This window comes from Miscanthus floridulus, unplaced genomic scaffold, assembly GCF_019320115.1.
Source record: "Miscanthus floridulus cultivar M001 unplaced genomic scaffold, ASM1932011v1 fs_550_5_6, whole genome shotgun sequence".
NCBI classification, from domain to species: domain Eukaryota; kingdom Viridiplantae; phylum Streptophyta; class Magnoliopsida; order Poales; family Poaceae; genus Miscanthus; species Miscanthus floridulus.
Window position 1 is genome coordinate 24,448 of NW_027096921.1, and position 27,842 is coordinate 52,289.

General features: G+C 45.2%; 1 protein-coding gene across 10 annotated transcripts; it reads right to left on the reverse strand.

Annotated features, from left to right (window-relative positions):
- Positions 1-1,536: 1,536 nt before the first annotated feature.
- LOC136532212 (expansin-A19-like) lies at positions 1,537-22,517 on the reverse strand. Of its 10 annotated transcripts, none has more exons than XM_066524812.1 (12): positions 22,032-22,515; positions 21,738-21,929; positions 21,018-21,055; positions 20,563-20,616; positions 20,007-20,146; positions 18,690-18,811; positions 18,543-18,591; positions 18,336-18,392; positions 18,170-18,226; positions 17,987-18,085; positions 2,635-2,812; positions 1,537-2,517 (listed from the first exon to the last, which is right to left on the reverse strand). In XM_066524812.1, the coding sequence occupies exons 10-12, from the start codon at positions 18,071-18,073 to the stop codon at positions 1,871-1,873; spliced, it is 912 nt and encodes a 303-aa protein (XP_066380909.1). In that variant the 5' UTR covers positions 18,074-18,085; positions 18,170-18,226; positions 18,336-18,392; positions 18,543-18,591; positions 18,690-18,811; positions 20,007-20,146; positions 20,563-20,616; positions 21,018-21,055; positions 21,738-21,929; positions 22,032-22,515; the 3' UTR covers positions 1,537-1,870. The 10 variants fall into 10 exon arrangements, with proteins under 10 accessions (XP_066380909.1, XP_066380908.1, XP_066380902.1 ...); XM_066524811.1 differs by having other exon boundaries at positions 18,685-18,811; XM_066524805.1 differs by lacking the exon at positions 18,543-18,591 and having other exon boundaries at positions 18,685-18,811; positions 21,738-21,959; positions 22,032-22,517.
- Between the last annotated feature and the right edge of the window lie 5,325 nt (positions 22,518-27,842).

Consider the following 27,842-nt stretch of genomic DNA (forward strand, 5'->3'; position numbering starts at 1 on the left):
AATTAATAAAGAACCATGTATCATTATCAGCAAGCTGCAGTGCTGCACCATTTTCTTTGGAGGGGCTTGGATATTCTTCTTCTGGAATGTGTGTAAAATATACTTCGAATTATAGTGAGTTTTTCCTAGGTTAAAAATCTAGAGGATTATCTTGTGAAGCTAGGGACCAAATTACCATGTGATGCTTTACTTCGTTCACGCACAAAAAATGTGACTCTATCCGTATTCTGGTTTAATACAAATCCTTGTAAGGAGAAAAAACATGGCGAATAATGACACCTCTGCCAGGAGATTGAAATTATTGTACCACTATTGAGAAAAACATGCATGCGTGCTTGCTTTTGTTCATATCCTGGATTATTCCGCATGCATCTGCATCCACCGGCGGCTCAATAATAGACGTGTTGCTGTCATAACTCATAACCCATGGAGTAGTGGTGCTCAGCTCATCAGCTCTATCAGTTTCAAGCTCAACTGAATCAGCTCGGTTAGTTTAGGAACCGCAATTCGCAATCATGCGACGGCTTAAGAGAACTCTACACCGGTTAGTTTAATCACAATCATACAACACGGTTTAAGGTTTGAACTCCTCTCCGTATTCCGAGTCACCTAACAGTAGGAGTTTTAGCCATCACACACTTAGACAGAAATTGGATTATATTTATCTGACCACAGTTGAACATATTGTCAACATGTTTATTTAGAAGAGAAAGAAAGAACGATAATGCAGTATTTTGAGTTAGAACATTTTTTATTTAAGCTGAAATATTTTCAGTTAGAACATTTTCTCATGGATGTGGAATATTTGTTGTTATTAGAGAAATTAAGCTAGAATATTAAGTTGGAATATATATTAGCAACGAGAGACGTACAAGTGCCGGTAGCAAATGCTGAGCGAATCCTTCAGAGGCAGCTAAGCTTTGCTCTAAGATTTTGACATACTGTGTCGTAAAGTACATAGGATTCAGCCAAATGTTTGGAATCCAAGTGCCAGCAGTGAAGTCACCTATCATTGCCGGTTGAGCCACCAATCGGCAGTGTATGGGGGATATTATTGTCGGATCAGGCAACAACCTGTCAGTGACATGCTAATGCCGGGTCATGGCTTGGCCCTGCAGTAGAACAATGACATCACTGGCTCACTGCCCACTGGTGAAATTAGAGCAAAATAGAGGGGGTGCGACTATAACAAAGTGATGAAAGAATTTAGCAAAATGGGTACGATTATCATTGGCAAAGAACGTTGACATAGGCAAAAAAAGTCTTGAACATCCTCGACAACTTGATGGCCTTAAAAAAGTAAACAAATGATTTATGATTCAAATTTTATTTTTCAATGAAAAATGATCACAGAGAAATAAATACAGTCTTTAATCTTCATCATTAACTCTAGATGCAGCTTTCATGGGTGAAGCAAAGAACAATTCGTGGGTGGCAGTTTTAAATGCACAAATAAAATCAGTGACAAACACAGTACTAATAAGTAATAACCAAGTATTTTTTTTGTAACTGTGCCTTAGCACGTTTTTCATTAAGAGGAAGAGAATTACACGACGACATGACCACGAGAAAGCCCTCGAAGCACAGCTTGTTATAAACCACGCGCCAAGCTAGTGGTAAGCGATTTGGAGCAACCAGGGCAGCAAGAAAAGAAGCGAGGGGAGAGAGCCCTCAACCAAGTACTTTACTTACAAGTTACAACATATATACTATAGATATACTCCCAATGATCAGTTGGCGGTTATGTATAATAATATAGCTAGATGATTCCCACACTACAAATGACATGAAGCAATATAGAATCACTTAATCAGCACACGCTTAATGGTCTTGGAGGATCCGATAAATTAACTTGTGCACACACTTATTATTAGTCGAAATTCTGGTACGTGGTGTAAGTTTGTCCGAACTGCCACCACGCCGGCACGACGTCCTGGAAGATGATGTTCTGGCCGCCGGTGGAGATGAGCGCGAAGCTGAGGCCCTGTCCGACGAGCCCGCCGGAGAGGCAGTGCCAGTTGGCGCCCCAGTTCCTGTACATGGGGATCCAGTCCGTGTTGGCGCCCTTCACCGCCATGCTCTGGATGGAGCCGCTCCCGGCGACGTTGGTGATGAGCACCATGTAGAAGTGGTCGAAGCCGGCGATGGTGAATCGCACGCCGCCGCTCTTCCAGCACTTGACCCGCTGGTAGAGGACGGGGATGATGCCGGCGGTGGAGATGCCGATGTTCTCCCAGGCGGGCTGGGACATGTCGAAGTGGGGGCGGGGCGGGGCGCACCAGCCGCCGGCGGGGAGCTCCCCGCTGGCGGAGAGGTCCCAGTTGGGCGGGCAGAAGTTGGTGGCGGAGACGACGACCCAGTTGTTGCCGGGCTTGCACCACCCGGTCTTGCTGCTGTCGCAGATGATGACGTAGCACTGTCCGCACGACGCGCCGTCGTTGAAGAGCGCCGTGCTCAGCGCCGCATTGTTGATGCCGTAGCCCTGCTCGTACAGGTCGCTGTACCCGCACGCACCACCTGCATGCGTACGTACGTGCTCATCGATCAGATCAAAGTCTACACACATATATATGTGTTGCAATGCATGCATGCGTACCCTGAACAACGCAAAGACAAAGGTAGCTAGATTGTTACCCATTGTGTCGGAGCCATTAGCGCCGCCGTAGAACGTGGCCGTGGCCGGAAGCCAGTCGCCCGATCTCGCCGGCGAGACGAAGAGTGCAAGGACGACGGCGAGTAGCTGGTGGAGGAAACGTTTCCCCATCTTGCTAGCTCGGAAATGGCGCCTGGCGATCGATCCCTGCTGCAGCTGCTACTAGATAGTAGAGACAGTAGACAGGTTTGGAGGTTGGAGGTGAGGAATGTCTGCAGCAATGGTGGTGCTTATATAGCTAGCTAGGGTTAGGGTCGAGCTCGAGTAGACGTACACTAGCTAGGGTTAGGGTCTGCAGCAATGGTCGTACAGGCAGGCAAAGGATCTGATATTATTAGATTATTCCAATAGAAATGCATGCATGGTTGAAACGGACAAACACTGTTCCAACGACGATCGCATGCACATGGCTACAACGACCAGAGATTGACTTGAGCATTGTTTAATGATCGACCTGCATGCAGGTCTGTTTGGATCTGCCAACTAAGGGCCTGTTTTGATCTACCCAAACAAAGTTTTGTTTGATAAAATTTCAAAGTTAAAATTTAGCCAGCTAAAAGTTCCCTCAGCTAAACTTAGCTCAGGTGTTTAGATCGTTCAGTTAATAGACTCAGCTAAACTTTAGCTGGGTTTAGCTAAGTTTGAAGTAGCTAAACTTAGCTAAACTTTAGCTTGTTTTTTGCTAGGCCATTTCGATCCCTAGCAGCTAAATTTAGCTAGCTAGCTAGCTAAACTTTAGTTAGTGGATCCAAACAGACCTAAAGTTTAGTTGGCTAAATTTAGCTGTCGTGGATCCAAACGGCCCAGCTAAAGTTTAGCTGAGTTTAGCTACATCAACTCAGTTAAACCCAGCTAAAATTTAGCTGGGTCTATTAGATGAATGATCTAAACACCTCAGCTAAAGTTTAGCTAGCTAAAGTTTAGCTTTGAAATTTTAGGTAGCTTAGCTTTGAAATTTTAGCTAGCTAAACTTTAGTTTGTTGGATCAAACAGGCCCTAATTAGAAAGCTGGTATGCATGTAGTTACAAGTAACCATACTCAACCGATGTTTTTAGTTATGCTAAAAAAAAAACCCGATGTTTGTAGTTGTAGCGAGCCACTTAATTACTCGTTTGTTTGATGAAGGTTACGCACGTGCAGTTCATCATTTTATTCTGTGTCTTTTATCTTGAAACATGATCCCCTTATTCGGTGAGTATCTTCGTTGACCCATTGCTGTCATCCATTGTACATATTCCATGAGAATAATTAATTCTGCGGCATAAAAAAGAAGAAGAAGAGGATGCAACACATTTCATTCACGCAAGAACATTCCATTGCTGTCATCCATTGTATATATTCCATATCCCGTTTTCAATCGGACAAGCGAAACGAATGAGCATATATATACTGTATTATTTCACTAGTACGCTTAATTAGTACTACTTCACAGTTCTTTACTCATATGTTCAACATTGTTCTTTCGATCAGTATGTTATACTATATATAGAGATGATCGAGTGCCGGTACCAACTGCAAATTAAAATGTGAAGTTTTAAACTGCTCAACGCCTTGGAATCGTTACTATATTGCAGGGGCAGGTCGCTTCTCCCGGATGCCCACGTATTCATCTCAATCCACGTGTGTTGAAGTGGATTAGAGTGGAATTAAACTAAATTCAATTCCATTCCACTCTAACACATTTGAATTGGAGTGAATACACATGCATCCAAAAGGCCTGAAAATTATTGAACTGAACTTTGCAATTCTTGTGATGGTTTTATGAACCGACCCTGAAGATCGTTTTTAGCTGTTAGAAAAAAAAAATTCTTTCCTGTATTAGATATTGTGTCTATATATTTGTCCCAATATTTAATTTGTTTGAGAATTCAACAACACATTAAAGAGAAAAAGGAAGATGCAACAGATTTCACACCAGATCGTTTCTTGATGCAACCGATAAACTCAATTCCTTGCCAGCTACGTACAATCGGACAACCAATTTTCAATTGGACCTGAAGTAGGTCGGTCTAGCATTTCTCTATTTTACTAGTACTTCATTGTTATTCTTCCAATATTTTACTTCATCATTGTTCTTTCAATGAATCAGTAGACAATCGTATGCAGCAATATATAATGAGAGACAAGCAAGTGCCGGTAGCAACTGCTGAGGGAATCCTCTTGCAGAGGCAGCTAATAAGGTTTGCTCTAAGCTTCTAATAACCACTGGCCGGGTGAAATGAACATTGATTATTATTTTTGGACCAATTAAACATTTCAATTGTCAAACAATATACATCCTGTTGTCAGATCATGAGGCCAACCAACTAGAAGCTTGTATCCTCGCCCCTCCAAGAAAAAAAGAAAGTGCAGCGTGCTGACAATATTATATGGTTCTAAGCTTCTTAGTTGGTTGACCTCATGATCTGGCAATTGAAATGTTTATTGGTCCAAAAAAATAATCAATGTTCATTGCACCGGTGGTCAGAAGCTTATTTAGAACAAAGCTTAGCTGCCTCTGCAAGGATTCGCTCAGCAGGCTACCGGCACTTTTGTCTCTCATTGCTATATATATATATACATATACATATATATATATATATATATATATATATATATATATATATATATATATATATATATATATATATATATATATGTGTGTGTGTGTGTGTGTATATGTATATATATATATCAACTTAATAACAAACATTCTAGCTTAATAACAAACTATTCCGAATCCACGAGAAAATGTTCTAGCTCAAAATATTTCAGCTTAAATAAAAAAATTTCTCCCAAAATACTGGATTATAGTTCTTTATTTCACTTCTAAATAAACATGCTTATATTTGAATCCTGTCACTACTGGAATCTCGCTTTTTTCTGTGGGTGATGAATTTTTCTGTGCGTTTTTCTCGACACGCACAGAAAAATTATAATTTTTCTGTCGGTTCCAAAATATACCAACAGAAAAATATGAAAACCCACAGAAAAATTATATGATTTTTCTGTGCGTGACAATATACACACAGAAAAAATCATCACTCACAGAAAAATACAATTTATTGTGTCGGTTCTTTAAAAACGCATGGAAAAAATGTGCACGCACAGAAAAATCCAAACCCTAATCCGGCCGCCGCGTCCCCACCCCCCAAACACCCTCTCACGCGTGCAGTAGACCGCGCCCCCTCCCTCACTCTCTCCTTTCAGCGCCGCGCCCCTCCCTCTGGGACTCAGCGCGGGGGCTCCTCCCCTCCTCGAGCAGCGCCGCCGCTCCTCCCCTCCTCCCTCTCCCTCTTCATCGACCCGGCGGGCGTGGCCCCTCTCCTTCACCCCCGACGCCGGATCCGTCTCCCTCTTCACCCTTCACCCGAGCAGCGCATCCGGATCCGTCGCCGCCGACGACGACCGAGCAGATCCGCACCCTCCCCATTCTTCTCCTCCACTGGCGCCCCTCCCCTCCCCCTTCTTCTTCCCCAGTGGGTGCCCCTCCCCTCCCCCTTCTTCACCCGGCGCCCCTCCCCTCCCCTCCTCTCTTCCACCGTCGCGACGGCCACCCCCTCCTCTCTTCCACCGTCGCGGCGGCCACCCCCTCCTCCATCAGTGAGGTCACCACCCCCTCCTCCACTACAACTCCTCCCCTCCCTTCCCTCGAAAGACGGCGGTGGCTGCCCGTGCAAGTCCGGATGGCGGCGCCTCCTCCCCCAGATCTGCCTCCTGCCGCACCAAGGAGCTTCGCCGCCCACCGCCCCCAGATCTGCCTCCCCCTCCTCTCTTCCACCGTCGCGGCGGCCACCGCTGCCCCCAGATCTTGCGTGGGAGATCTTGTCGTCCTAGGGACTGGGCTAGGGTTACTGTCCCCATTTCGCGCCTCTCCTTACTCCTCTGGTTTGGTGCGCTCTCTCCTCTTTCTCCCCATCAAGCTCGCTTGACCTATACGGTCAACCTCCACCGGCGGATTCGTGTTGGTCCTCCAGTGCTCCGACAGTATATCTCACATGCCCCCATCTCTTGCCCCTCTCTGTGCGGTAATTTATGTTGAATCATTTGTGGATTTTGTTTGTCGTCCACTGATATTAGCGTTCATGTTCTTAGATACTTAGATCTGGGCGACATTTTTGTTGATCTACATGTTTACATTTGCTTTCGTCTTGTTCCGCCCTCAGATCTGTGTGATGTGCACCTCTTATTTGTTGTACACATGTGTTGTCGCCTAGATTTTGCACATGATGATGCCTAGTCCGATTTATAAACTGAGCAAAGTGCCTTGGTCGATGATGTTTACTTAACCCTAGGCGCTGGAGGAGCACCCTATGGTGTGGCAGCCGCGTCTTGCTTAAGTCCATAGCTCTGATTCTAGTGAGGGTTCTTTGTGCTGAAGCATCTAAAATTTATGACACTGATGTTCAATCTCTTGATATGACTGTGATGTTCAAACTCTTGATATCTATTTGGCCAATGATGCAACATGAAAAATAAACTCTGAGGTGGCTGCAATTTAGTTTTTGTGCATTCTGTATGATTCTCATGACTGTCATCAAACCATGGGACATGATCTTAGTTTTCTTCTATCTTTTTTTTTTGCCTTGGCAGCCACCTATGATTGAGTATATGGAAATTGTAATAACATATCGTTAAGCTGAGGCCTCACTTACTTTGCCAATGATGATATCATATTAAGCATGCCAAGAACTGATGACCTTGAGCTTGTGTTGAGGTACTGAAACTTTGTTTCTTACTCTTTGTTTCTTATGCTCCAAGCTCAAGGTCAACCGAGGAGCAACTGATATCTGAGACCAATGTGTTGAATACTACATCATTTGATCACCATCTTATTATTGGTATTTTGTGTACCTGGGCTACATGCCATGCACAGGTCACTGGTTTTGCGTGCTAATCTACGCTGATTGTTTAAGATTGAGACTTTGAGTACTATAAGTGGGTCCTAACTCTAGTAGAACTGTTAATACCTGCGCATGTCATCATGTTTTGTTCAGCGCTCGTGACCTGATTTTTTTCTTCTTATTATTATTTTGAGATATCATCACTACTCTGTGCTAATCTACGCTGACTGTTTAAGACTGAGACTTTGAGTAATGCATACCTTACTGATTTTGAATTGGCCTGACATTGTTCCAACCTTTTCAGAGTCTAAGATTGGCACTTGATTTCTCAACTTTTGATGACCCCAACTGTAAAATCAGTAGTAAGAACCGACTGCTTGCACTTGATAAATATGAGCTTATTTTATTGCCATATAACAATCTGATTTGAATATGTATGATTCACTTGGTTAGCAATGTCAAATGGCCTGTTTAGAAACTTATTTTATTCACTTGCAAGAGTATGTTAGATTGACAATACTACTATGCTTATGTGTCTACATGCCTATCCTGCTGAAATCCCTTATTTCTTAGCAATAAATTGGATGTTTTTTTGTGAAATCGCTGATTGGCGTAGCACCTCAAAGTGTGATTCTCTCAACATTTGACTTCAATAGGATGCCCTCTGATTTGTATCATAGCTGTCTTTAGTGTTTTTCTTAGTGTATGGTAGATGTGCTGATACAAGCATTGCTGATATAAACCATGCAGTCTAGTGTTCATGCTGTTGTACTTTGTGCTAGTATATAACTGATCTGTCCCTTTGCACTGCCTTACTTTCTCGAGCCTTCTCGTGCTAATTATTTGTTGAAGGCAATGCTTAATTCAATATATTTGTAAAAGCTGGGTCCTTTAGAGGGTGCTTTTGTTGTAACATAGGAATATTATGGGTTCAACTTCTCACACGGAATATTATGGGTTCAACTTCTAGAAGAATGTTCTTCTCCTCTATTGTTAGTTCAAACCGTTGTCTTGGTCGATGATGTAAACCATGCAGTCTAGTGTTCATGCTGTTGTACTTAGGTTTGTAGTTTGACATCTGGAAGTTAGCCGCCAAGTTACTACCACTTTTGCTTTCTCTTGATTGTTTTCATCCAGCCTTTTAACATTCTTAAAACTAGACTGAAGCATGTGTATTGACTGCAGAGAGGTTATTTGTACCGAGTATTCTTTATAGGATTAAAATGCATTAGCTATAGTATTGTGCAACTAGTTAATCCATTTGAAGTAATGCATAGCACATTCTTTTGTTTAGGTATATAATTATTCTGTCCTGCCAATTTCCAAACTGTATTGGTTTTTCTTTTTAATCCTAAATTATAAGGCTTGCCTAATTTAGATGCTTGTCTGCTGATCTGTATTGCCTGTCTTTGATTGAAGCTTGCCACCCTCTGCTTGCATTCAGGAATTTTCTCTCGTTATTAGGATTTTGGGCAGCGTCCTGATATGCGGTGCTGGTGGATTGATGTTTTTCTTCCCCCTAATGTGTCACGTGTGTTGCTCCATTAGTTTCTGCTTCTGTGTTCTATGCTAAATTGTGCAATTTATTGTTCCTTTTCTTTTTTCTCACAAATTATTGATTCTATCCGCTGTCTTGGACTGGACGCTCAATAATCCTTGTGTGCGGCGGAAGTGAAGCGGTACAACTTCGGCTATGTCAGCAAGAACAGCTAGTGCCTCAACTCCACAAGCAGCGCCTACGGCTACGGCTGCCGGTGAAACGCAGCAACACATGCTGCTGCCAGAATTGTTGAAATGAAATGTGTTTCTATGGATTTTGGTGCAAATGTTGTTAAAATTTTGCAACAGTTGACAAATTTTGCATAGATTTCAAATAAAATGTATGGAGCAAATTTTGTGTTTCATGATGAACTACTGATTTGTGTATTATTTAAATGAAACCTTGTTGGTCATGTATAGAAAGTACTGTATGGTTACACAGAAATATTTTTTTTAATCTGGGCGAAATGAATTTTTCTGTGAGTTTACCTAGACCGACAAAAAAAAAACATGTTTTTCTGTGCGTTTATTTTTTTCTATGTAGATTAACACACAGAAAAATTAGTTTTAATCTGGGCGAACATAATTTTTCTGTGCGTATAACACCCACAGAAAAATTATTTCTAACGGTGAACACACAGAACAATTGAATTTTTCTGTCATTATATTTTTGTGGGTATTTTTCTGAAGGTACACCGTCAGAAAAATATTTTTCTGACGGTATTCGTATTTTTCTGTGTGTTTTTGCACCCACAGAAAAAAGCGAGATTCCAGTAGTGTGTTCAACTGTGGTCAGATAAATATAGCACAAATTAATGTATATATGTCTAAGTGACTCGGAATACTGTGAGGAGTTCAAACCTTAAGTGTCATTTCATGATTGAGATTAAGCTAACCAGCGAGGAGTTCCCTTAAGCCGTTGCATGATTATATTGCGATTAAACTAACCGAGCTGCTTCGGTTGTGCTTGAAACCGATAGAGCTAGCTGAGCTGAGCACCACTACTCCATGCATGGTTTATGACTTATGACTAATGATGAGCTTATTATTGAACCCGTGGATGCAGACATAGAATAATCCAGGATGAACGAAAGGGTTATAGGATCACGAAACCAAGCATGCAAGTTTTTCTCAGTGGTGGTACAATAATTTCAATCTCGCAGCAAAGTGTCATTCGCCATGTTTCTCCTTGCAAGGATTTGCATTAATCCAGAATACGGACAGAGTCATTTTCGTTTGTGTGAACAAAGTAAAGCATCACATGGTAATTTGGTCTCTTTATAAGATAAAAATAAGATAATCCTGTTTATGTCTTTTAACCGGGTGAAAACTCACTATAATTCAAAATACAATTTACGCACATCCCGTATCCTGCCCCCTCCAAAGAAAATGGTGCAGCCTGCTAATAATCATGTATGGTTTTCTTAGCTTCTAGTTGGTTGACCTCATGATCTGACCATGCATAGGCCAGGTGTATTGTTTGACAATTGAAATGTTTAATTGGCCCAGAAAAAAATATCAATGTCATTCATTTCAGCAGTAGTCAGAGGCTAAGAGGAAAGCTTAGTTGCCTCTACGAGGATTATTCGCTCAGCAGTTGCTATCGGCACTTTGTGTCTCTTCTCTCTTGCTATATACAATTGTCTACTGAAATAACAAGTAAAATTTTGAAAGAATAACAATGAAGTACTAATAAAATACAGAAGTACATCATATCCAATTGAAAATTGGGTTGTCCAACTGTAGGCAGCTAGGCAAGGAATTGAGTTTGTGGATCGATTCATCGTGAACGAATTGGTGAAAATTCTGTTGCATCTTCCTTATAATGCGTTGTTGAATTCTCAAACGAATTAAATATGGGGGGTGTCGCGGGGTCGGAACCGCGGCAAGCATTGTTGAAGTCGGTGTCAAAGTACGGGTCTCCGGTGGCTTAGGTGGACTCAAGAACATAAGAATCACAGAGATGGCACAACAGTTTATCCTGGTTCGGGCCAATCGGTGCCCTACGTCCAGTAGCTGATGATCCTTATACTAAAAAACACCCAAAATCGGAAGGGGGTACAACAGGGTTGTAGAGAGATTTGGTAGGGGTTAGCTCGGTGCTAATCCTAAGGTTGCCTCGCCACCGGTGGTGTCTTCCCCTCGTCAGAGAGGAGGAAGACGACGGGATGCGGTGGATGAGCTCTTGGTGGCCCTCGGTGGGTTGCCTTGCTCTCGGTGCTGAGCGGAGGCCAAGGAATAGAATGGAGTGGAATGATATGTCTTCTCCTTTCCTGTCCCCTCCCCTAAGTTCGACCTTATCCCTTATATAACGAGATAGGTTGGGTACATGGCGGTTTGGGGGAACTAGTCCATGGTCTACATGCGATAGAGTCCAGGAAGGCCTTGTAGCGACGCGCTGTGGACCGTGGCGGTGTCGTGGAGCCGAAGAAGCCTTGGGCGTCGTCCGGCTACTCTATTCTGACACTCTGCGTGTCAGGCTGTGTCGGCTTAGACTGGCCTCCCCCAGGTGGACCTTTTGAAGTCTTCTTGGCGGTGCAGGAGGTCGGCTTCAGGGGCTGGCACGTGGGTCTAGGGGCCTCCGAGCCCCTAGAGGCCGCTGGGAAGCTTTTGTCTTCTTATGTCACACCCTATGCGTGACCTTGTCGTAAAAGTCCGACAATGCTGTGCCCAAGGGGCAGCGCCGGGAGCCCCTGAACCTCGATAGCTCGGGGCATGTCTTCTTACGCCCGGGCCTTGGCTGGCATCATTGGCGGGACAAGAGCAAAGGGCGGGGCCGATGTGTTGTTGTAGATCGAGAGCCTTAGGGCTCCGACAAGCCCCCGATCCCCAAGCGGAAGTTGTGGTGGAGTCATGCTCGGTCGGGCTTCTTCTCCAGAGGGTGCGCGTGAGCATACCTGATGGGTATAGCCCCCAATCCCCTGAGCGATCCGGAAGGGGTCGGTCGAGGGGTCTTCTTCATTCAGGAGCCACTGGATCCGAGGTTTAACATACCCATATGTTAGGATCTCATCACGAGCCCCTGAGCCCTTTGTGGCCTCACTTGTCATGATGGCGACGCAGGGCTGAATTCGATCTTTTGGTGATCGAACCCTCCTTGGTAGGGATGGATTTCGCTAATGTGGATGTTGTGCCCTACTTGGGGCCCTCTTCTTCCAACGTGATGGGTGTTGCTTGGCTGTCGAGGCCAGGCGATGATGGTGCTGACCCCCTCGTGAGACTATGTCACATAGGTCTTTGACTTGAGCGAGGGCTCGACGATCTCGTCTAGGAGTTGCCAACCTTAGGCCTAGGGGCACCCTCCTTTTTTATCGGTGTCTACAGTGGGCCGGATGATCGAGAGCGTCTAGGCTCTGGTTCAGGGCCAACTGATCATCCGGAGCATCACGCCCTTCTAAGGGCTACGGTAGCAAGTCCTGATCCTCTCAAGCTGGCCTTCTGGGGTCGACCTTCTATGGCCATAGATCAGGGTGTGGGGAGCGCGCCGAGCCTTAGGCGAGGGCCCTCATTGGGCCCACTACTCAGCTGCTCCCGCCCTAACTCTGGGGAGTTTGTTGGTTTTTTGGGGGATGCATCACCTGAGCGCCCGTCGATCGGGGGGTCGGGTTGCTCCGTTTGGGGAGCTAGCGCAGCCCCTGAGGCCATTGTGGGGCCTCCCTATCAGCGGGAGTGGTGGCTACTAGGCACGTCCCTTTCGCTGATGTCTTGCGTAGGCGGTCAATGGTGTCTGGGCCATCGTGCCTGGTGGAGGAGTTAAGGTGTGCACCCTCGCGCTGTCCCACCTTGTCTAGGAGATGGGACATCGGGGCCATGCGAAGCAGATCTAGCAGAGGGGGAGTCACGACACTTGGTGCGCGTGGATCTAGGCCGTCGATGGTAGTCGATAGGCCCAAGGGGAGTCGGAGCCCCTCAAGTCCCGCGAGGAGGCGTGCGCTGAGTGGGCGGTGCATGTGGTGGAAAGTGGAGCGGGGACTTGACTCGTTGCCAGTGGTTCCCTGACTCCGCCGTTACTACATAGCCGTCATCACGCAACTGTCCTGAGTCATGCTGCGGGGATTGAAGAGACGCCTGGCCTATTCCCTAGGGCCCCTTTAACTCATTGATGGCTGATCGGAGGGCCCGGGGCCGCTCACAGCGCATCGTCTGGGCTATAAAGAGGAGCCCCAGGGGACGTGGCGTCCTCAATCCCTTCATGTGGCCCCTTCACCGAGCCTTAGACGGGGGTCCTCATTGGGCCCACTGCTCAGCTGCTCCCGCCCCAACTCCGGGGAGTTGGTTGGTTTTTTGGGGGATGCGTCACCCAAGCGCCCGTCGATCGGGGGGTCAAGTTGCTCCATTTGGGGAGCTAGTGCAGCCCCTGAGGCCATTGTGGCGAGGCAGTAATCCTATAGCCTGTGATCCAGGTTAGTCTTGCCATCATACTTGGAGATGTGCGTCAGTGGCCAAAAATGCCTAGGGTAGGGGGCCGCCCGGATCGCTTGCCTGAACACCGGGGGGCCAAAGTGATCTGGGGAGGCGCCCTCGCCCCATCGCTTAGGGGTACAGGACTACGCTTGAGCGTGGCGCCTAGCCTCGATGGTGTCGTGGATGTCATGGTCGTCATCGATCCGGTGGCGTGCAGGGGGACGCCGAGGAGAAAGGTCACACCTTTGCTCCTATCGATGATTGGCGCCCCGAGTCCGCGACCAATCAGAACTATTGCCGGAGGTGTCGCCACTGCTCCCCCTACCTATGGAGCGTGAGCATTGGAGCGGTCCCCGTTAGGAGTGGCTATCATCTAGGATGGTCAGGAAAGCGTGGCGCGGTGTCGGGACGCTGAGCTCTCGGCTTGCTATTTGAGGGCGATGCGAAAGAGCCGCTTTGCCTCATTTAGCCACTGCTCCCCCTGCTTGTGGGGCGTGAGCATAGAAGCGGTCCCCGTTAGGAGTGGCCATCATCTGGGTCGGCCGAGAAAGCATGGCGTGGTGCCGGGACACCGAGCTCTCGGCCTGCTGCTCAAGGGTGACACGATAGAGCCGCTTCGCCTCGTTTAGTCGCTGCTCCCCCCTGCCTGTTGGGCATTAGCATCGGAGCAGTCCCTGTTAGGAGTGATCGTCATCTGGGATGGCCGGGAAAGCGCGGCGCGGTGCTAGGATGCCGAGCTCTTGGCCTGTTGCTCGAGGGCGACGCGAAAGAGCCGCTTCACCTCATTCAGCCGCTCGTTGGTCTTCAGGTATGGCGTGTCGAAGATGTCTTCCACGCGGCAAGCGGCGGCCACCATGTTGTACGCCGCATGGGGAAAGGAGAAGCCACTGGGAGCCCCCATGTGGGCGTCATCATCGTCGCCGAGAGGGTGCACGGCTTGCTGTCATGCAAGATCCTACGTTTGGCACTCGAGCTCTGCCTCGACGGCCTCTAGGTCCACCTATCGAGCTCGTAGGTGATCCTCCTTTTCCTAGAGGTAGGCCACATGGCTGCGAGGACTCTGGTCCGATAGCATGAACCTAGGCACCTCCTTGGCAAGGACCCCATCATCAATGCGGTAGCACATGCGTGGAGGGGCGTTGTAGTCGACGTCGTCGGAGTCCTACTCCAAATCGCTCCCCGGAAGGATCTCAAGGAAGGCGCGCAGCGATGGGACGTTGGTCCCCACCATGCCAGAGAGGATGGCGCTTCATGGCGCCTCACGACTGATAAGGTGCTCTAGCTCCATCTGGAAGGACACCGCCGCATTCTGGATCCCAAAAGGTAGGTTTGGGAGGTAGTACCAGAAGCGGTCAGGCGGTGGGAGCACCTCACCGGTGGTGATCTGGTGGTGGACGTTGGCCAGCATGTAAAACATCTAGTGATGGTCTGACACAATGGGGTTCGGGCCCAAACCACGTCGGATCTATCGGGCCAGGACCTTGAGATCTGCTCTCAGAAGTCCTAGCAAAGTGGGCGATGCCGAGGGCTCGCTGCTTGCTGGCGTAGCCCCATGTAGTGGACGAAGCTCGCCGTAGCAGTTGGTGACGTAGGCCAAGATCCCAAAGTTGAGGACCTAGCCTAGAGCAAAGGCGCCGACCGTGACGGAGAACTCGCTGGGGAAGCGGACACTGCCGTCTAGGGTAGTGCCAATTGCTCTGGCAACGAGGTGGGTGACTCCAGCCACCGTAGAGCCAGAATCGCACTTAACATTGCCCCTTATCTGGCGCGCCAGCTATCGCGGGGTTGAAACCATGGCAAGCATTGTTGTTCGAGTCAGTGTCAGAGTACGGGTCTCCGGTGGCTCGGGTGGACTAAAGAACACAAGAATCACAGAGAGGACGCAACGGTTTATCCTGGTTCGGGCCAATTGGTGCCAAACGTCCAACAATTGATGATCCTTATACTCAAAAGCACCCAAAATCAGGGGGTTACAACAGGGTTGTAGAGAGATTTGGTACGGGGTTAGCTCGGTGCTAATCCTAAGGTTGCCTCGCCGCCGGTGGTGCCTTCCCCTCGTCGGAGAGGAGGAAGACGATGGGATGCGGTGGAGAAGCTCTCGATGGCCCTCGGTGGGTTGCCTTGCTTTCAGTGCTGAGTGGAGGCTACGGAATGGAATGGAGTGGAATTATCTATCTTCTCCTTTCCTTTCCTTTCCCCTCCCCTAAGTCATACCTTATCCCTTATATAATGAGATAGGTTGGGTACATGGCGGTTTGGGGGAACTAATCTATGGTCTACATGCGCTAGAGTCTAGGAGGGCCTTGCAGCGATGCGCTGTGGACCGTGGTGGTGTCGTGGAGCCGAAGAAGCCTTGGGCGTCGTCTGTCTGCTCTGTTTTGACACTCTGCGTGTCAGGCTGTGTCGGCTTAGACCGGCCTCCCCTAAGTGGACCTTCTGGAGTCTTCTTAGCGGTAAAGGAGGTTGGCTTCAGGGGCTAACGCATGGGCCCGGGGGCCTCCGAGCCCCTGGAGGCCGCTGGGAAGCTTTGTTTCTTGTGTCACGCCCCATGCCTCGGTAGCTCAGGGCATGTCTTCTTGCGCCTGGGCCTTGGGCCGATGTGTCTTCTTGCGCCTGGGCCTTGGCGGGGCAAGAGCCAAGGGCCGGGCCGATGTGTTGTCGTAGATCGGGAGCCTTGGGGCTCGAGCAAGCCCCCGAGCCCCAAGCGGAAGTTGTGGTGGAGTCAGGCTCGGCCAGGATTCTTCTCCAGAGGGTGTGCGCGAGCACACCTGATGGGTATAGCCCCCAAGCCCTCGAGCGATCATGGAGGGATCGATCGGGGGTCTTCTTCGTTCGGGAGCCACTGGACCCGAGGCTTAACATACCTCGTCAGGGGGGGAAATAGACGATATCATATGCAACAATTTTTTGACAGATTGAGTTGGGGAAGCCAATCTAGTATATCTATATAACAGTGTTAAACGAGCATTGATGTTTCCGATAGGGTCTAAAAATTACGAGATTAATCGAAAAGAACAAGGACACGTCACACTGTTTAATATGATGATCTAATGGTTCAAATTTAATCCAAGGGTCGATTACAAATACTACACTACATGAGATATGACCTTCTACATCGTTGCATTCATGCCGTGAAACTGGAAATCATGCCATGTTTCACAATTTACGAGACGCGTGCGACGAAAATATATTCATCGCCTATTCCCCATAGCTAAAGGCGTTCCGTGACAAAAATTATATTCCTGTCGTAATTTTTGCGACATTCATACTTGCATCGTGGATTTATGACACTCGATTTTTGTTGTTATCAAGTAGAGAAAATGTCGCAAAACATTGACCATGCTGGATGACTATGCAGGTACCACACGCATAGGGTAATAAAACGCCATAAAATATTATTGTCATATGATGTGGCAATGATTAGGATCTGGCATGGCAATTTAATATAAAAATTTAAATTGTCACAAAAAATTTGATGGCCCAAGAGTATCATAGTTTCATATCAATCAAATAATTGTTTCTTTTCAAATCTAAGCATCATACATGCCAAGACTAGTTGTATATCTTATGTTTTGCGAGAGGCACAAGTTACATGACCAATGTTAAACCTAAACCAACACTCAAAATTCACGACACCAAATACAACTACAACTACAAAGTTCTCCCATCTTTAACGATGGCTTGCAACATTTTCAATCCATGGATGGCTGGATGGGCCATGAAAGCAATTAACAACAGTAAGAAAGTTAAACAATATGTACACAACAAGAGTATACAACTGCTAGCGGTGATGCTGCTACTGTTGTGCCTTGGGAGATGACAGTGACGGCAATGGCCAAGGGCGGAGCTAAGGTTTGAACATAGGGGGCCGTTCGAACCGACAACAATCACGTATAACAAAATACGTACAAGACAAGAGTATACATAACAACCGAATAAATGTTTGTAACAATACAAAAGAAACTTGAAAATCTAAATAAAACACTGAATATTATAGAGCAAAAGATTAAAAAATAATTAGCCTTAGGTCTCTAACCTTCACCGGATCAATCTAATTCTTAGGCTAGAAAAATAATCATAGTAATAACAGGAACAAATGAGGCAAGGAAGATAACAAAATGATTAATCCTAAATAATATAGATACCATTGGAGATCATTTTGGAGGCAGCAAACAAGCAAAACACTAACTTATTAGAGGGTGTATTGTGGGGACGAACTCGATATTTGGTAGGCCCTACAAAAATTAAAAGAGATGGAGAATATAATAGAGATGTCTAATTCTTAATTATATAAGATGCTATTATAGATTAATATAGAGCAAGGACGACACGGAATCAAAGCATGAATAACAACATTAACTAGCTAACCGGGTATTAAGTAGCTAATGGAATGGATGAAATATGGAAGGCATTGGATTTGGGGTAGGGGGGTTGTGCCCCCTCCCTCCGGCATTGCGACATAGGGTTAAATACTAATAATCGTAGGAAGTTTTGAAAGGAAAATGGGATTTTTCATCTGAAGTAGGAAGTTTGAAAGGAAAATGGGATTTAAAGTCTAGTTCTTACCTCCTCAACCACGTTCTGGTAGTGAACACTCACACAAAATGTGTTGTTCTCCACACTTGCACCAATTTTTTTCCTTTCACGTACCATATCGTAATAAACCTAAAGCGATTAAATACGTGTATTAAAATTCCATAGGTCACATAGATTAGCTTTCTATCTGTAATTGGCAGATGTATTCTGCACCTCATTGATCACCGTGGCATACTCCTTTGCTGGCTGGTACGAACCCTGCTCTTTTGTCTGCAATGAAAATGAGATGATCAAGTTCAATAAATTTATGGATCAAACATATAATCCATAATACGAAATTGTGCAAAGTAATTGTATCTCGTTGCTGGTACTGGCGTACTGTGTGATAGAGGTCATCTTGATGTCCATGCCACGGCTGCTTGCATAAATCAAAGCTCTATGCAATAGTTTAGCAAATATGTGAACATTAAACAGAGGGGGATGAGAGGTTTACGCTTAAGTGAGGTTCAATTTATGTTTAAAAACGACAAATGCAAAGCTCACATAAACAAAAATTGTGTGAGGTTCAATTCAGGCTGAGACCTACCTCCTAGGGGGGGCTCAAGCCCCCCTACCACATCCGAGCCCCTGGAGATCTAAATTAGAAATACTATATATCACAGACCTTACAGATATGTACGCCCCTCTGGGTCTCCTAGAGATCTAAATAGAAATAATATCTCATTTACCTTACCAGACATGTAAGCCCACTTTGGGTCCCTTACAATTGGCGTTAGTGTTCCGTTATAGTCTGGAGACACGGATATTTCTCTCTTGTTCGTCTGTTGTATGATCTTCAAAGTCACCTTTTATTACCTGTACACGAAGCTCCTTAAAAAGGATTATCTAGAAAATGCAAATAGCAAACAATGAAAACTAGATTACTATGATAAAAACTATTATTACAATGCATAGTACAAATGTAGAAGTAATGGGCTTGCACATATGTCGTGTATTTTAAATTTGATAGTCACCAAAATTTGATATGTCGTGTATTATTACAATGCATAGTACAAATGTTGATGCAAAGATCGGCTACACACCATAAAGAGCAAGAACGCTCTTGTCACAAACAGACCAAGAACACAACAGATAAATTATATATAGTTAAACTCGTACTTAAAAGATATAGGAAATTATTAATTCAATTTCCGTATGAATTGAGAAACAAAATACATACATATACGAGTCCACGTCAAGTGCAACAAATAATAGTTACATTTGGAATAAAATTATTGAAAAGTAGAAGAGACATGGGCCGTTGATCTTGATATATGTGTCGAGTTTGGTAACGCTGCAGATTATTGAACCTAATGGAGTCCATGAAGAATTTTAAAAACATGTAATAACAAAACAAAAATTAGGACCATGTAGACTTATGCTTGGATGGGAATACACTTTTTATAACATTCTGTGCAATAACACAAGATCAACTTGCCAATAATGTCAAGGATATCAGATTATATGTATAAAGGGAAAAAACTCTTTGCGCATGAAACATGTGAGTAGGTTCTTAAACTGATCGCATGTCAAGCACTACGTGAAAAACCTTTTTGTAGAGGCGGCTCCAGATGATTTGTAGGGGCGGTTTGGCCAGCCGCCCCTACCATACCGTCTCTACAAATTATGTATTTGTAGAGGCGGTTCCCAGACCGCCCTTACAAATCGATTTGTAGGGGCCCTACAAAATATATTTGTAGTGGCGGCTGTTATTACAGCCGCCCCTATAATACATGTTTGTAGAGGCGGTTCAGTCTAGAACCGCCCCTACAGTGCATTTTTTCGCCAAAAAAAAATTCAAATTCGATATATATATATATATATATATATATATATATATATATATATATATATATATATATATATATATATATATATTGTTGGTCCTGAGGATTTCTACCTAAGTGAACGTTACAAGTATGTATACAAACATATAAGCTAACAAGGTGTTATCAATGGGCTAGAGCTAGCCTTTCAGTCTCACGAAGGTATTGGTGCTGAGGATTTCTACCTAAATCAGAATCTCGGTACAATCTGCATACATGGACGGAGTTGTGGTGGCCTGTATAGAACCATGAAAATCTATGCAACCATCCATATATAGTGACCGTGGCCACTTAAATGACTCCCCCGTGGTGACGCAGTGTTATCCTGCAACAACAAATGACTGAATGAGCAAACCATATAGCAGCAGGCAAGCAGCAGATCAAAAATTGCGTTCAAAAAAATAGCAGATCAAATTGCAGACAGCAGCAAATCAAGTAGTACTGCAGTGGGCACCCCTTTATTTAACCGTTGCATCATATTCTATCACTAGTTAGGCAAGCAAATTGTAGAAAGGAGCAGCATGTGCAATCCTGAAACTAGTATATAGCAAAATGGTAGAAAAATATGAGTTTGGAAAGGAACTGTCACAGATCACGTATACTGCATATACTACTGGACAGATGCTTTTTGTTTCACAACTTATTCAACCAACAGTGTAGTAGATTACCAGTCTTCGAAGAACACACTCTGAACCCAACAAAAACAGTACCACACCACATATATGTTAGAATAGATCTTACCAGTCTTCGAAGAACAGCGTCACCCAACTCTTGAGTGAGGTTTATTAGTAGCCCCTGGAAAGAGAATTGGCATCAACAAAATATAGATAACACAAGAAAAGATGATTCAGAATTAAAAAAGAAAAAACACCTGTAATCCTGTATACAAATAATGTCATGTTTTGGTAATGCAAAGAACAATCATTAGGTTCCAGGTTTCTTTTTCTTTACTAAAAAAGTAATCATGAGAAAATTTGGTCACTAAAAGCTGAGAAGGTAAAGTGGAATATTAATTAGACTAATTTAGTGATGACAGCTATTGCCCTATAAGGCTGAAAACTGTTTCAGAAATGACGGAGCACAGAATTGACACCCCAAGAGGCAAAAATACAAAGCAAAATTCCTAACATGTCCTAGCCAAGGTTACTTTCTTTATGGAAACCAAATACTAGGAGTTGAAGTTAAGGGTAATTTACATTGAAATTGAAGTGACTGCCAAATACTGGATATCAATCTGCAAAGTAAAAACCAGCCACCAAATAGAAGCCTCAGCCTCCAGCATTACAAGAAAACAACTAAATATGATAAATCTATAAAATCACCTAAGAATATGGCAACTGAACTAACAGAAAATACAGACATCCTTTTGCTCACAAGAACTTCTAATACTGTAAGAATATCATACGGCATTGAACCAATTTTCATGAATTTGCATTCAACCAGTGATTAATTTTAGAAGTAATCCATTTGCTGGTCAGGGTTTCAGTGTTAGGGTTATTCACAGCCATGGCAAGAAGCTAATGTCAGGGTTTCAGTGTTAGGATCGTAACACAAAGATGAGGCAATCATAATTTGACTGGTGCACTGAAATAATAAAATGAAAATTTTTAGTGATAAAATGAGGAAAGCCTATGCAGGATATTGGCAGTTAGAATGTAAGGCGGTGGATGTAATCCTAAATTGAAGCATGTCAAACTGAAGAATGTGTTATAGTGCCACTTAAGCTATATATTGAAGCCTGCTGCAATTGAGAACGATGAATTTCTATACAATGTATAGAGGCAAAATTGAGGGAAACCAAACTGACCTATTAGTTCTTGCATCTCATCATTAGTTTTATGAGACTGTGAACATAGATCCCCTGTAGACAAGAAAATAGGAGCAGATCTGAGAGGGAGGTTGGGGAGAGAGAGCACCTCGCGGTTTCAGCAGCATGGGTGCCGGAGAGGTCCTGCAGCGTCGGCGGTGCTGGCGTCAGGGGAGGCCCATGGGTTTGCGGCGCGGGCGTCGAGGAGGGGTCGGCGGCGTGGGTGGCGGGGTTGCCCCTGGGCACTGCTTCCGCTTATTCTTCACAGCATCACCTTCCTCCTCCAGTCCTCCTGTTGCCACTGCTCCAGCCGCGGCAACCAATTCGATTGCTGTCAGAAACCCGATTCCCAGCCATGAAAAAGATTTGATTCGAAGGGAGAGAAGAGACAGAGAGTGCTCACCTGGCTCCTCTGGATCCAAAGGCCCATCCTCTTCCTCGTCACCTCCGCTGCGGGGAGGTAGTGGCGCGGGTCGCAGTGGCCGTCGTCGTGACATGACTAAGCCCGGCCGGATCCGCGGCACCGACGGCCGGATTCGCGACGCTAAAGCTGGATCCGCGGCGCTGACGGCTGGATCCGCGGCACCAACGGCCGAATCCGCGGCGCTGACGGCTAGATCCGTGGCACCGACGACCAGATCCGCTCCGCCACGGCCTTGTCCTGGCCGCCCTCGGTCGTGCTTCGCAAGGGCCGCCGCCTCCGTCCGTCTGGGGCTACGCGTTGCCGCCTCCGTCCGCCATGCGTTGGAGGCGAGCAAGAGCTCGCACGAACAGAGTTCTGGTGGTGGGGAAGAGGCCGCAGTCAGGAAGAGGAGAGTGACGATTTTTAATGAATGAAAGGGCTTCTCCAGTTTGGAGACATATACATGTTAGGGTTTGCTGAGGGGTGTATTTTCGGCTATCCGATACTAAATTTTATGGTTGTCAGTGAATGAGCTAAGATGGGCCGTAACGATTTGTAGCCGGTGATTTAGCTGCCCCTACAAATGGACACATATTTGTAGAGACGGCTTGTATTACCAGCCACCTCTACTGTGCCATTTGTAGAGGCGGCTGCTGTGCTAGAGCCTGAACACACCACTATAGAGGCGGCTCCAATATCAGCCGCCCCTAAAAAAATATTCCATTGCTATAAACTATTTTTCACGTAGCGAAGCTTCTCATCACGTTACAAGACCCAACTTCCTCATTGCCTCTTCACCACATCATCGCATGGATTGGGACTCACCTAAAATTGCGAAGACACAATATATGAGCGGGAAAAAATAAGAGGGAGATGACAATAACCTTAAGGAACCATTCAACAATAGCTGTACGGAGATCATACCCTAGGATGCAATGGCTGACATGAAGAGATGACATATTACAATGTAATAAATAAAAGGTACTATAAAATTTTATTTTTAAATAAAAAATCAAAATATATAATAAGAAAAGTCTATCTACTCGTGCTATTTGTGCGGACTGTCTTGCTAGTTGAAGGACATATTGTACGTTGTGCTATTTAAATGTTTAGTTCGTCTGAAAAGAATTGCAAAAGTTCAGTTCACCAATTGTTAGGCAGAAGCTACCTGCCGTTGCAATAGTAATGATTCCAAGGCGTTGAGCAGTTTAAAACATCACGGTTTAATAGCAGTTGGTACCGGCACTTAATTATCTATGTATATATGTAATAACCTGCTGATCGAAAGAACAATGGTGAACATAAAGAATTGTGAAGTAGTACTAAGCGTACTAGTCAAACACAATTTTATATGTTCTTGCGTGCATGAAATGTGGATGGTAGCATATACTGAACCAAGCAATGGAACGAAGATACCCAATAAGGGGAATGTTTCAAGATCAAAGACACAGAATAAAATGATGAACTGTACGTAACGACCTAATACGGTGCATTTTTTTATTTGTTTGTCTAAAATAATAGAGCTGAGAAAATTTGAGCTAGATGCTTGAGTGTGGTTGTAAGTTGTAACTACATGCACACCAGCTGGAGCGTGCAATTTTCGTATTTTGGTCTCTTTTGAAAATAATTTTTAGAAAAATACCAACGTCAAAACATTTTCTGAAATATAGACCATTTTTAGGCGTCTTAGCACATGACGTCGAGATATGAGGCTCGGCATCGTGTCACTCGACGCCGAGGTATTGCCACGTCACGGACGACCGGGGTCGTCGTCGACACGTTGGCGCGTGGGTCCGAGACGTCGGCGTCGTGTCAGCCCACGCCAAGTACCCAACCTCGACGCGGTCGGACTGCGCGCCGAGCTCTGGCCCCATCCGAAGAGCTGCCCAGGCGGCCCAACAAAGCACGGTGGCCCAGCAGCTCAGCGTTGGGTCACTTAACGCCGAGCCTCCAGACCTCGGCGTGACCCGACTCAACGCCGAGGTCTGGACCCTTTAGGCCACGCCGAGGCCCCTTCTTCTTCCTCCCTTCATTCTGAAACCGCCGGCCTCCCTCTCTTTCTCTTCTCCCCCACGCCGCCAGCAAACCCTAACCTCCAAAATCGACCCCCGGTGCCACGATCTCGGCTCCCGAAGCTTCCTCGAGGTAATGGTCCCTCCCCTCCTCCATTCTATCCGCGTAGATGTGCTTACATTGTCCCTAATCATGTGGAATCATGGTTGTTTAGTGATTTGGTATATTTGTGTTTGCATTTGCAAAATGTATGGCTTAGGATCATTGAGTGCATTGTTGTTTAACTGTTTTATGTGATGAACATGTTAGCTTAGTTTGGTTTCTAGTTATTTTGGTCATTATGGTTATTTGTTTATTGTAGGTGTCATTAGGGTTAGTTATTTGTTGGTCATTAGGGTTACTATGTATTTTATTTATTTGTTGGTCATTACATTTCAATTTGTTATGACTAGAAATGATTATGTTGTTGGGGTTGAAAAACGATGAAATGATATATTTTAGTTTCTACTTATTGGATTGAAATATATTCATATGTTACACTACTTGTTGTGTGATGGCTGTAGATGGATAAATTAGTGAGGTTGCATCATGGAGGCCGTATTGTTAGGACAAGAGATGATAGTTTGGAATTTCTGGACATGTGTGAGGAGTTGTTGATTTTTTTTTGAAACACCATCTTTGACCTAGTTAGTGGAGCGAGTGAAGGTTAAGTTAGGCTGGAATGAAGGAGACGTGCATGTTCAGTTTGAAGGTGTCATAGATGTTGGGTCATCGAATGGTCCTCGGATCAAGCGGTTGCTAAAAATTACAAGCGAGACTGAATGGAATGATTACAAGGCAGTTGTATTGGCCTCAGAAGTGCGATCTTTGGATTTAGTAGTAAGTAAGGAGTCCGGCTTAGAAAATGATAACTTCGAAGCATGGCCATCTTCCCCCGCTCACATAGGTTATGGTCCTTTGCCTGAAGAAGAAATACTTGTCACACAACTAGGCTACGGTGGAGATGAGGAAGAGAATCCGGTTGCCGATGGTGAGGGCAATCATGATAGTGATGAAGAGGATGATGATTATGTAATTGTTGATGCAGAAGAAGGTTTGGACGACGCTAGCAGAGACTTTTCTATTGAGGATGAGCTTAGCGACGAAGATGATCTTAGTAGTGAAGAAGACTTTGGTGATGCTAGGGCTACGAACCGTTTTGACATGGAGATAGCTGGAGATGATGAGTCCTTCGTAGAGGAGATAGCCGAAGACTCTGATGACGATCGCCCTATTGGTCGTCTAAATTTAAGGGAAATAGAGATATTGTCTAGGGTCTTGCCTTGGAGAGATCCACTAGTTGGTGATTTTGAGGACCTTAGCCATGGTCATAGGGTAGTAGCTGATGGTGGGGCAAGTGATACAACTATGCCTGATGTTAGCGGTTGCCTCATCATACGGAAGGGCATATTGTTTGCTACCATGGATGAGTTGAAATCATGGTTGCAAGAGTACTCCATTGTACACAACCGACCTTTTAAGGTCATCAATTCATTCAAGGAGAAGAGGTACACTATTGCTTGTGAAGAACAACAGTGTGGTTGGAGAGTATGTGCTAGGAAGACGAAGGCAGGCAAATGGAAGATTACCTCAGTGAAGCAACCACATGTTTGTGCCACTGCTGAGGCAGAAGAGAACCATCTACAGCTCAATTCTAGGTTCATTGCAAGACAATTATGCCCCATGGTGAAGCATATGAAAACCATTACGGTGTCTGCGTTGGTTGAGATCATCTTCCAACGGTACAATTACTATGTCAAGTATGGGAAAGCATGGAGGGCAAAGCAGCGTGCACTAGAAATAATATTTGGAAATTGGGAAGAAGCTTATGAGCGCCTCCCTGTAATGTTGAACGCAATGAGGGCTGTAAATCCTAGGATGCACTTCGAGTATTTACCTAAGGAGGGTGAAACAAGGAATGGTAGCCAGGTATTTGGAAGGGCGTTTTGGGCGTTCAGGCAGAGCATCGAAGCATTCAAGCATTGTAGGCCCGTCGTCTCAATTGACGGGACCTTTCTTACAGGGAAATTTGAAGGCACAATGCTTATTTGTATTGGGACAGATGCAGAGGACCAGCTTATGCCATTAGCCTTTGCGATTGTTCGGAAGGAGGACATGGATAGTTGGTGTTGGTTTCTCAGGCTAGTAAGACAAGTGGTAATTGGTCTGGGACGTGATGTTTGTGTGATATCCGATAGGCATGCTGGCATTCTGAATGCCGTAGAACAAGAGATTCCTGGTTACGGCCAAATACATCACCGGTGGTGCACCAGACACCTTGCTTAGAATCTTATAAGGCGTGATCACACAAAGGACAACTTCAAATTATTTGAGGAGGTTTGCAGGCAGCAAGAGGTTCAATTATTCAAAGACAAGTTAGATGCCCTGAAGTTAGCCACAAATGTTGATGGCAGGCAATTCTTGAGTGAGTTGATGGCATCGAAGGATAAGTGGTCACTTGCATATGACACGGGTGGTTGGAGATGGGGCTTCATGACTAGTAACATGGCAGAGATGTTCAACAGCCTTCTAAGAGGTTGTCGTGGTCTACCTGTGACTGCTATTGCCTCATTCACCTTCTACAAGTTGAATTCTTGGTTCGTTTCGAGGAAGAAGCATGCGAGGTCTCTATGGACAGCAGGCAAAGCTTGGCCACTTTTAGCATCTCAAGAACTAGCTTTCTCAAAGAAAAAGTCTAAACGACAGAAGGGTTCATGTTTCGATCCGATCAACCATGGATATGAGATTCTAGAGGGTGGCAGAACTAACATTGGTGGTGAAGACCGGGGTGCTCGAAAACATAAAGTAGTGATCAATGAGAACAAGTGTACGTGTGGAAAACCGATCATATACCATAGGCCTTGCTCCCACATGATTACATCCTATCGCCTTAGACGTGTTGACCCTGAGGTCCCTCCCCGTATGGCCGCGGAGTTCTCTTTGAGGAACCTAATGAGCACCTGGAATCCTCAGTTCGAGCCATTTCTTGACGAGGGTCAATGGCCTACTTATGATGGCCCCAAGTATGCGGCTGATCTTGGTTTACTCTGGAAGAGTAGAGGACCTAGGCGGCGGAAGTGGTTCAGGATAGACATGGACCGAGCCACAAAAGGTAGATCAACCATGAGTAAGGTTGGGAGACATTTTGTAGAGGACACCCAAAAGAGCCATTGCTCTGGTTGCCATAAGCCGGGCCACAATTAGAGAAAATGTCCTGAACTACTTAGACAATAGGTATCCATCAAGCTAGCTACTAGAATTGCTTTATGTAATGGTACATTGGTTTACTTTTGTTTTTTTTATTTTTATGTTACTTCGTACCATATACACATACTTTAACTTATACTAATGGTTTGGCATTGCTTATGTTGCAGGATGGATCGGTTCCCCCTTCTTGATCTAAGGTTCGATGAGCACCACCGGGCTCGGAGGATCGAGAACGGAGAGGTATATTCAACAATTCGTATGAAAACATTGCATTGTTCATGTTTTGCTCTATAGTCCATGCTCTTTATAAAGTGACATGAACTAATACTTTTTCATACTTGTCTTTTTTTGCAGGTTTTGAATGTGCTGAGGCCAATGACACATGAGGCCTCTACGACCATGGTCTACGACGAGAGGTACACGCCCCTCCTGAAGCTGGCGAACCTTGCTACCGTTGCTCGTGTTTGTCGTCGAGGCACGCCACCTTTCAACCCAGCGGCGCTGACGGTGTTGATAGATCGGTGGCGTCCGGAGACACACAGCTTTCACCTA

What these genes read in the sequence shown, in the direction of transcription:
- LOC136532212 (XM_066524805.1), bottom strand. An exon ending in ATGCCACGGTGATCAATGAG is followed by an intron (nt 18,086 to 18,169) that starts GTGCAGAATACA and finishes TAATCGCTTTAG; the next exon opens with GTTTATTACGATATGGTACG. An exon ending in ACCAGAACGTGGTTGAGGAG is followed by an intron (nt 2,813 to 17,986) that starts GTAAGAACTAGA and finishes ACTATCTAGTAG; the next exon opens with CAGCTGCAGCAGGGATCGAT.